The 11460-nt window shown below is 32.9% G+C and overlaps 1 protein-coding gene across 1 annotated transcript in view; it reads right to left on the bottom strand.

The window, feature by feature from the left end:
- Nucleotides 1–3742: 3742 nt before the first annotated feature.
- The window catches only part of LOC110890653 (type IV inositol polyphosphate 5-phosphatase 9), an 8219-nt gene continuing 501 nt past the window's right edge, over nucleotides 3743–11460 (bottom strand). The window contains exons 3-7 of the mRNA XM_022138272.2: nucleotides 11194–11460; nucleotides 10705–10898; nucleotides 4425–4533; nucleotides 4214–4350; nucleotides 3743–4120 (exon numbers count right to left, since the gene is read on the bottom strand). The exon at nucleotides 11194–11460 is cut by the window's right edge and continues 25 nt beyond it. Coding sequence (XP_021993964.2) covers nucleotides 4000–4120; nucleotides 4214–4350; nucleotides 4425–4533; nucleotides 10705–10898; nucleotides 11194–11460 — 828 coding nt within the window. The 3' untranslated portion in view covers nucleotides 3743–3999. The remainder of the gene's footprint in view (nucleotides 4121–4213; nucleotides 4351–4424; nucleotides 4534–10704; nucleotides 10899–11193) is intronic.

Below are 11460 nucleotides of genomic sequence, written 5' to 3'. Positions count from 1 at the left end.
ATGGGGTATACTACACCGACCGGTTCGTTCGATGACCAAGAAAGCAATACATAGCATAGTGTATGCGTGTAGCATATTGCACAATATGTTGATCAAACACGACGGACGTGCAATATCCCCGGATTGGGTACCGGATCCTCCTACACAAGTTCAAGTTCCACAAGATATCAATTTACAATTGCGTAACGAAGAAACTCACTTTCGGTTGAGATATGATTTAATCGAACTAGTAGGTTCTCTAGGTTTGGAGTTTCCGGATTCGGACGAGGAGTAGGTTTTTTTTTTTTTTTTTTTAAATTGTATGTTCCTAGTATGTTAAATTCGAGGAGTAGGTTTTTCTTTTTTTTTTTTAAATTGTATGTTCCTAGTATGTTAAATTGAAATAGTATGTTTTAAAATTAATGAAATTTTTAATTTTAGTGTTTTATTGTTAATTTCTAATTTAAAAATAAAAGTTAAAAAAATTGGGAGGGAGTGATAGAATCCATCACTAGTGATTCCACCCCTAGTCCATTTCTATCACTAGTGATGGAAATATGGTTGATGACATGGCATTAGTTGATTGGATAGTGGGAATGATGGAATCCATCACTAATGATTCCACCCCTAGTCCCCTAAGTACATAATTATTTTGTTGGAAATGGTCATATGATGAAATGTAACCCAACAATGAGTTGAGGTTTATGATTTATATATGGTTGATCCGGGGATTTTTTTTTTCTTTTTCATGTGGTTGAATTAGTAAAATAAGAAAACATTTCACTTAAAAAAAAAAACTACCCCTAAATAATTCTAAATCGTATGCTTATTTAACTTACAAGCGAATACTTATCGTTTCCAAACTTACCCGATTTCATTTTCAGTATTACAATTAATGCATTCCTTATTTTGTTTTTATTAACCTCACAAACGTTTTCGTTATTTAAACTACCAGTGCCTGCAATTAAGCTCAAACTTAAAGGATGTATATAACAATTTAATCGTTTATAATATATTTTTTTTCTTACGGTTATTTTTTCTGTTTGTTTAAATATAAGAGTTCTAATTCTCATTTTTCTCTTTTGTCTTTTATAATCACACACAATTAAAATAAAACCAAGTTTTACTAAATCAGGTCGTTACAAAAATAAAACTAAGTTTTACTTATTCAGGTCGTGTAATACACAAGTTTCTAACCTAAAAAATTTAATGGCAAATTTCTTTTAATTTCTGTCGTCTGTGGGACTTGAACTCAAGACCCCCACCCCCCAAACCCAGGTGTTTAAAGGTTTTATCTTTGCCAATGGACCACACTTTTTTTTTTTTCATTTTGAACGACTAATTTCTTTTAATCTATGTACTCTGTGAGACTTAAACCCAAAACCTTCCCTTTTCAAATCTAAATATTTAAAAGCTTTGCCAATTAGGTAGTTGTGGAGTGGTTGGGGAAAAATTGGTGTTTCTTGTGACCTAGGTTCGATTCCCACTCTCCTCATTATTTTCTGCGGCATCCAAGTGAAGAGCGAATACGAGTGGCGTCGATTCGACTTGGATGGGAAGCGATGTTTTACCGATTATTCCACTTTTGTGCTTTTGGCTGGTGGAGGTCGGGTTTCCGCGCATCTGAGGAGAGCCAAGGGGCTGGCGGCGGTCGAGTGGTCGGGCGTTTTTCATAAAAAAAAATTGCCCAAACACGCCCCAGTGCCGCCCCCTAGGCATTTTCCAGCGTTATTTGCGAAAAAAGGGACGTTGGCGTGATTTGAAACACGCCGGAACTTGATTTCTTTGCCCAATAGGACCTTGCCATGTGTGTATACTTAGTTTTAATTAGAAAAACAAAAGAAATTAGTTTTAATTAGTTTTAGAGTTAATTGCCCGGATAGTCCCTGTGGTTTCACGTTTTTTCACGTTTAGTCCTCACCTTTTGAAAATAGCAGGTATGCTCCCAATGGTTTGTTATTTTGTTACTCGGATAGTCCCCTGAGTAGATGTTAGTTAGTTTGGAAATAACAGATATGCTCCTTATGGTTTGCATCTTGTTACTCGGATAATCCCCTAAGTAAATGTCAGGGGACTATCCGAGTAACAAAATGACAAACCACAGGGAGCATACCTGCTATTTCCGAAAGGTGGGGACTAAACGTGAAACCACATGGACCATCCGGGCAATTAATTCTCTTAGTTTTAATTAGATTTTGGCAATGGTTTTTATTAAAGTTTAAGTTGCACGTGGTTGTTGTGGATGAAAGGAAGAAGAAGGTGATTTTTCATTTCAGTCCCTGCATTTTGATTGATTTAAAAAAAAGAATTTAAACTTCAAAAGTCCTTAAAAAAAAGGATTTTGCATTTCAGTCCCTAAAGTTTTAATTAGTTTTAATTAGATTTTGGCAATGTAATTTTTTTTTTACTTTTTTCTGGTTTTTTTATTCTAGTATTGTATTTTTTTTAATTTAATGGAGTATTTTAAGTTTTTAATAAAAAAAAACATAATTGTGTAATGATTGGAAGGGGCGTTATTGGGTATTATTCCCACTACGACATTTTTGCAATAACGCCTAATAATGTCCCCATACTGACTGGACTGCCACATGACAGAAAACGCCTCAGAGTGGAGGCATTATTCATCTAACGATTACGCATGTTCTTAGTATCATAAAATATAAAATATTGTTGACTTAGTCGATCTAATCTCATTTAATTTGACGAGTCACATCAATTATTGCTCACTCTTTGCGTCATATAATAAGTTACCATAACACTCTTCAACCATTTTCTTTTAAAAATTACAAACGATGTACCAATTTATATTAAAAACTGTATTGGATTACTCTTATGCCCTCCTTATCAGGGGCGGACTTACATATAGCCCAAGGTGAGCGTGCGTATCCTCGGGAAAAAAAAAATTTTTAGTGCTATTTTATGTTGAAAATCCCTTCTACACCCCTTGGATTTTTTCGTCCGCTCCCCTTGAATTTTTTCGTTCGCACCCCTTGGAATTTTTCGTCCACGCACCTTAGGTAAAAAATGTTTTCGATTTATATTTTAAATTTTTTTAGTAAACTCTAATTAAAAAAACTACCTAAATTATATAAACTTATACTACCCAACTTAACCTAAATACCCAATATCTTAACCTACTATTTCATTAAACATAATTAGCCCATTAACCAAACTCAACCTAAGTTAAAACTATAATAATTAAAATAAGCCCAATAGTCCCTTAGAATTCCTCCCGCCCTCCATCTCTTGGGTCGTCTTCTACCAGCGATCATCGAACACAACAGCAACCACAACAGCACGTCATCAGCAGCCACGAGCCACCGTCGTCCGACACCAAAGGGTAACAAAATTCTTAAATAGGTTTGAAATTTCATGTGTTTTGATGTTGTTTATGGTTGTTTAGATGATTTTTAAGGTGATTATGTTGTTTAGATGATTTTTAGGGTGATTACACACGATTTCTAGGGTTGAAAATTAAAATTAAAACATTATGTTATGGATCGATAAATTTATGCAGCATTTTATTTGTGATAGAAACCATGAGTAGGGACGTTATGGCGCAATTTCTTTTGTTTTACATGACCCGACCCGAACCGACCCAATACGAACCGATTTTTTTACTTATATACCTAGGAACCTAAAATTTTTAAAAATGTTTCACACCCTCATGAAAAATTTCCTGAGTCCGCCACTACTCCTTATGTAACAAATCATTATTTGCCACCAAAAGGAATCCTCAATTTATATTGAACAATTTTGGTAATAGTTTAAGGTTTTTTTCATTAACATCTATCCAATCAAACATGACTTGGGGCCAAAATATCATAGGAGTCTACAAACATTAATATGTTACAAAAATATCTACAACTCGATTGGCTTTATTTATAAGCAAGCCAACCCCTTTTATAAGGTTTAATTAGCCACATATAGTTGAATATTTTATCTCTCACAATAGGAGTTCTAACCCGCTCGAAACTGACCAAACTCGTCTGAAATACTAGAGTTTTTGTATCCCAATTGCTAAACTTTGCATCGGGCAGAGAATATGGCCTTCACCGGTCTATGATCCGACAACTTGGATTCACTTCTGTTATATAGAATTTGTTTCAAGTCATCTCCCGTCCATATTATCCTATCACACCTATAATATGCACGCTCTTGCTTATAAAATTTATAATTGCAAAATAAATACGTATAATTCATTATAGATAGAACAATAAGATAGAGGTTTTACCATGCAGGAGAACGTTTTGTTTCGTAATCCTTTTCAAAATATTCATCGGAATTGGGAAAATACTTGTAGGTCGGAGGAAAGTTGATTGCTCCTTCTTTCCAAGCTCGAAATTGACCATCTATGATCTCCGATCGCAACTTCATAAACAAAATATTCAAAATGTGAATATAATGGTTTCAAGTCTTTTAAAGTTATTTATGCTAAGAGTTACCTGATCGTTTTTTATAAGCGTATTCCAGTCATTCATATTTACCAATGACCTTGCTTCCTTGTCTGGCAACGAAATCCGGTAGTTCAAGTCTCCAAAAAGCACCACTCGACTGTCATAGCCGGAAGGGGTAAATTTTTGTGAACCAAAATAAACATTAACAATCCTTGTAAAAAAAATTGTGAACCAAAATAAACATTAACAATACTTGTAAAAAACTTATACAAAATAAAGAATTGCTTTTATGATCATGGAATAGGAAAATTTAAGCATTGAAAATTGATATAAAGATTTGATAGGTTGAAGGTAACCGACCAAGTCCCCTAGAAAAACAAAACAATGAAAGATGTTAAAGAATAGGCGACCACCTATGACTTTTTCGAAAGTTGCCTATATAAAATATGTGTTTGTTAGACTTAACCTTAATTATTATCTTAACCAACTTGATGATGTATAGTTATAATACAATAATTTGTAATTATGTATTAATCATAGCTCTTAGAACTATAGGCAGGAGATTTATTAATCGATGCAAGAGAATGACCTTCAAAGGAGAATGGTCAGCCGGTGATACTCATAACTTAATTGTTGATCTATTTGGAAACACGCAACAACATGGTGTTTGAAAATAAATCTATATCTATTCCGGAGCTATTGGAGGAAACTAACATAGTGTTTGAAAATATATCTATATCCATGCAGGTGAATGACCTTTAAAAAAAGGAGAATGGTCCAGTCGGTGATACTCATTGCCAGTGGACTTTGACCATTAATTTTGGGGTATCTTAAAAAAAAAAAAATTATCGAACAATCATACAATAACAAAAAAAAGAAATTTGTTTTGGGGCTTATGTTATGTTTATCAATTGGGCGTCTTTCAATTATATTATACTTAATTTGTGCTTAATTATTATACAAGTTTGGTGTTGTAAAAGGTTTGTGCTTATAAAAATTTAGAATTTTAATAAATTAAAGTATCCTATTTTTTAGCGGAATCCGCGTATCTGTTTAAGGGTATCTTTTATATAAAACCGAAAAAAATTACACTACGAAAACGGGGTTGAGTCATAGCCCGTGATACCCCTCATTAGCCGTAAATCATCAATAAATAAGTAATACATTATAATTAAATACCACCCCCGGAACACATAACCAATTCAAGCCATCCCGAGGGTCAAACTCTGCTTTGATCCACCACCAGTATCCCTTTAGGAGTAGTCTTTGAAGCTATATTATAAGTCCGCTCGTCTATTTGGAAGACACGCAGCAACATGGTGTCTGAAAATATATCTATATCCATTCCGGGGTTGGAGGAAATTAAAATGGCCGATTCTTATAGGTTAAAAATAGATACTTTTTGAACGGTAAGAAACGACGTGTCAACCATCGTGACACCGGACGCTGTGGCCAAGGTCGACTACTCGACCGCCACCAGCCCTTTGGCTCTCCCAGATGTGCGGAAACCCGACCTCTACCCGCCCAAAGGCACGACAGTGGAATAATCAGTAAAATGAGGAGGGTGAGAGTCGAACCTGGATCACAAGGAACACCAAACATTTGCCCAACCACTTCACCGCTACCTATTTGCGTTAAAAATAGATCCACATAAAACTTATTGGAGTAGAGAAATTTGAGTTTTTTTTTTTTTCTCTCCGTAACTTCTATTTGTCTGGATGTATCTTGAGACTTGGGAGTTCTCAATGTATCCAGCTTCTAACTAGTCATTATAATATTTTTTAGTATATATTATATATTGCCGCCATTAAAAAAAATACAAGCTATAAATGAGGATAACATATCAGACTTACGATGCTTAATAATATTTACTTGAAAGCATTAACGTGGGGTAGTTCACTTGATAGAGATACATAAATCATGACTCTTAAATAAGAGTTCTTAGGTTTAAATTTGGGCAAAGTTGAATAATATCGTATTATTGGTGGTGATTCAATTGGAGACTAAAGAATTTTTTTACTAGCATTTTCCTGGAAATGTCATGTTAATTCAAAATATTATTTCAGCTGTTTAATTAAAAAATGAACACAAATGCAAACTAAAGACAAGCATGAAATGAATACATGACAACACATCTTAACTATTAACTGATAATAGTTTATTCCAATAAAAGTAAATGATTCAAGCCTACTATTTAAATTTAAAAACACACATAATATTTTATTTTGATGGTTATTTATATTACTAAATTCTTTCAACTTTTTTATCTCATCGTAAATTGTTGGCTAACATTTGGTCAGAATCTGTTCAATTTGTTACAATATCGGTATGACACATGTATTTGATATAGCAACTGAAAGAGATACACCTAAGAGGATATCACGTGTATTACATCAATCAAAAATGTTACAATAATGATGCGGATGCATTTTCCGTGCTTCATTTTAAGATTCTGCTACAATAAAGAGTTATTAACTACGTAAATAGATTTTTTCAACAATAATTCCTAGATTTTCTAGGATAAACACACTAAAATAAGCGTTTTATAAGATTTAAACTCTCAACATTTATGGACTACAATACTTAACAAAAAGGATGTCCTCATCGGGACAACTATGTAATTAGTAATTTATATATTTTTATAAATTGCCCTTATTCACGTTTATATAATTGTAAGTAAGAAATCTCTTAAATGCTATTAAACAAAAAAAATACATTTAGTACACAAATTGGGTTCTTTTATTTATGGACCATATAATTAATGTAGATATAGTAATATTTTAACATACGATGATGGCTATTAGTAGTGGCTGCCAACTATGCCACCTCAGTAGGATGTAGGGTGTGAACACTGTCACAGAGGGGTGCTAGAGTGAGCGAAGGCGGGGGCTTGGCTGGAGTCGCAGGAACACATACTACCCCATCTCTAGGTATCGCAAGATACATACCTAACGACATTTTCATGTCGATCTCCGATGAAGTCAAAGAAGAGAAAAGACAATCAAAAGGTATGATGGAGAGGTGATGTGACATAGAAAGAGAGTTAGTATAGGAGTGGAGCAAGATGACACCTCCCTGACTAAGAGCATTCACATCCATTCCACCATTTTTTTCACCCTAAATTACACTAAAATACACTATATTTTCTCTCTCCTTTTCAATTAAATAATATATTTTTATACCTTTATCATTATCTTTTCTCTCTCTTTCACTCACAACCACTTTCAAAATATATTAAAAAATTATAGGGGGTGAACAGTGTCTTTTCAAATATACAGATGAACAATAACATTTTCTCTCTCCTCCACTCACAACCACTTTTTATACTCTTCATATTATAAAAACCCCACTCACACAATTTAGTGGAATGGATGTGAATGCTCTAACACATGGTCTTTAATACCATCCACCTTAATCACTATAAACTGTTTTGCCATCTTTTATTATCTTTAATCTTGATATTATTGTAGTTATATTTGTTTTAGATCACTATCAACTCGAAAGTTAAATTTAAAACGAAATATATTCACAACATTTAGTTTATTACAACTATATAATCATTGGCTGACCTAAAAATTTATTTTCTTGATGTGTGTGTGTGTGGGGGGGGGGGGGGGTCCGTGGGTTTAACCGAACTTTAACGGGGCGGCCGCCCCCACCACTCTATATAGGTCCGCTAATTAGTATATTATGACGATAATGAGTTCTTACTTTAAAATGAAGAATAAATGTTTGATATACAAGAAAAAACAACTAATTCTTTTATGCATAATGAATATTAAATATCTATTCTTAACTTTTTTTGAATTACAATTACAAAGGAGCATATTAATAAATAGTAATATACCTTTCGTAGAATATGAACCTTATGGGAGAGACACCTTAATCAACAATAAATTTTTGATAGACAAGGAAAATGAACAATTATTTTATAGAGTACGAGTATTAAATATCCATTCTTATCTATAAGGTTAACAAAAACTATATTTTATATGTCAAGAAATATTAACTAAGCATATATAATTATTTTTTTTATAATAAATTCATTCTTAATTAAAACAAGAATTATCTTGATTAAAAGATATAGTAAGTAAGTAATGTTACTTAGCATATTTCTATATATAGTTAGTAAGTAATGTTACTTTTTTTTGAACGGCAAATTTGGATCACTGACGGACCGCTGGAGTATCATCGTGTCACCAGTGGAACTACCCGATCATATCCCTCTTCACTAAGCCTCTTGTGAGAATCGAACTCAGGACCTATTGATCCAAAGTTTTATCTCACCCCCAAGATACTACTAGGCCATAAAGCCATGGGTATAAGTAATGTTACTTGGCATGTTTCTTTAAACACAAGTTAAATAAACACTTAACGAATAACACTCAAACTAGTCACTATCATAGCAACCCAATCAACACCAATAATTGCAATTAGTTGAGAAATTAAAGTAATGTTTATTATTAACTAATTGATACAAACCTAAAATACATTGGTGTATCTCTTTATTATTTTATTATTACCATTGAGAAAAGGTGATATAAAACTAAATTCCTGTAGGTATAGTTATTAGTTACATTTCTTTCAAACTTTAATTGATAACCAATCAAAAACAAAACATTAGAGCATCAAACAATGATAAATCTATATGACCTTCGATTAGCTATGTCGTTTTCTCATTTTTTTAGTTATACTTTTAGTGGAAATAAACATTTATTTATGTGTATATATGTTGTTTTTACTTTTATGTATTATGCATGTAGCGAGCATGCATAAATGATATATAAACAGTTCTCATAATAAATACTTCCCATATCATTAAAAACTTAGAAATTAAACAAGATTAGATCAAAATGCATTTGCGAAGCCGTAGACCCCACACCAACGAAAGATATAACACTACGCGAAGCCATATTAAGAGAGTTTTTTTATTTTATTGATTTTCGATGCATTTTCAAGTGGTTGGACTTACCCAAACATCAAACCATTTTTTCACACATTATAGTCCTTGAAATCTGCCCAAAACATTCCCTCAACGGCTCTGTTACCGTAAAACGGTCATAAAAGGCTCATGTGAACACAACATGCAGTCCATCGGTCATACCCGGTGCAAATCCAGTTCCGGGATTTTTTAAACCTGATGCGGGTATTATGTAAACCCGGGTACAGGTATTTCGAAAACCCGGGTATTCTGAAAACCTGGGTATGGAACGGGTAAAAAAAACTCGGTTACGGGTTCGGGTTCTGCGAAGGATATGCATACCTGGTCCCTACCCTACGGGTAGGTTCGGGTTGGGGTATAAAAACCCGGTTTTTAAAATACCCGAGTCCGGGTTTTTTTTTAGGTTCGGGTTTTTTTGCACCTCTAGCGCCGACAAAGCCCCCAATGGTTATTATTCTTGTAATTTTTCCGATTTTTAATATTAGTAAAGAGAAATCCGCTGGCAAACTTTAATATTTTTCTTTTTATGCTCGATGTTCATATAAAATATAACTTTTTTCTAATAGTTTGTAACATATAATTTAAATCTATATAAAGTAGTATTGTTTTTTTATAAATCTATTTTACAATTTAACTTTAACTAAACGCTTTATGCTATTCAATATAAAGTATATTTTGGTCTTCAAATATAAAAAAATAATACCACTTACTTTTATTATATTGTTGTATAGACAAAAAATTATATATAAGTTTATGCTAAATATTATAAATCATTAGAGTAATGGTGTGGGTTAAAATCAATAAACAATGAAGATTGATTAGATGATATTTAGAATATCAGTCTTTTTTTCCTCTCTCTCTCTCTATATATATAAAATTATATAATGTGTATAGATATTATGTTAATATAAAACTATATAATGTATATAGATATTATGTTAATATAAAACTATATAATGTGTATAGATATTATGTTATTTATGTATATGTTTATTTATCATTCATGATCTACCGTCCCCTCTCATAAAGTTTGTTCTTTAGCATTTCAAATCCATTTGGCTCACATTTTATATATACTCACAAAGCCACTTGAATCGCTAAAATAGTCCATGGTGGGAGATGATGACATATGCATTATATATAATAACTTATTTGCCCACTTAAATAGAGGAGGTAGTATATACATTATTATGTATTATATATGTTTACTATTCAAATATTAATTTCCTTATTTAGCATGTTTCAAGCCATTTGGCACAATTTTCGTTATTACTATTAAGCTAGCTATTTGAATCGTTCTTAACTGTGGTTATAATTTTGGAAATGAATTATAATAATATGTAATATTTGAATCATTAAATAGATAAAGTTAAAATGTATACGTACTCATGGTCAAGAATCCTTTTGGGTAGGTGAAATGAAGACCGGCCATTTGTTGTTGGGAAACTTGTACGTGAAAATATCTCAATCGCGTTCGAGTTTCTAATCTCTCCGTCACCTTCTCCCCCTCCCGATGCAAGATGACTACATACGAAACAGAAGCTTGTGTCGCCCAAATGAAACCGAACCGAAACTGAACCCTATATATGAAACACATAAGAAGAAACCTTAATTTTAGTGGAAAGTAATATAGCAATCCCTTAACTTTACGTGCATGATTTGGAAATAGTAACTTTCTATTGTAAGGTTATTTTCTTTGCTGGTCACAACTTATAATCAAAGGGCCCGACTCTTATTTTTACAATTAAAAAATACTTTTATATATAAAAATCCAACGAATTATGTTGTTGACGGGAGCTTAACATATGCTCTTAAACCCTGAATTGGTTTTCCTAGCTACGCGTATAAATTTTGATACAATTAAATGATCGATACCTTGTTTCCTAAGCGACCCATGATGCCACAACCAACGCATGAAACATTTGGGTTTTGTACAAGTTGATAAAGATCATTACGAAGCCAAACCGATATTAGCAAACCAACCATTCGTTTGCTGACAAGACAGCGGAACTCATCGCTACTCTCAGTATTTGGTTTGGTAACCTTAGAGCTCATTCTTGATTTCTTGTTTAGAGTTTTTCTGATCAAAGAATTCCACTTCTTCGAAACTTTCTTCTTCGCCAATCCAAGAACATTTGGAGT

The sequence above is a fragment of the Helianthus annuus genome, chromosome 8 (assembly GCF_002127325.2).
Source record: "Helianthus annuus cultivar XRQ/B chromosome 8, HanXRQr2.0-SUNRISE, whole genome shotgun sequence".
In the NCBI taxonomy this organism is placed as follows: Eukaryota; Viridiplantae; Streptophyta; class Magnoliopsida; order Asterales; family Asteraceae; genus Helianthus; species Helianthus annuus.
This window is presented reverse-complemented; position numbering and strand designations above follow the sequence as displayed.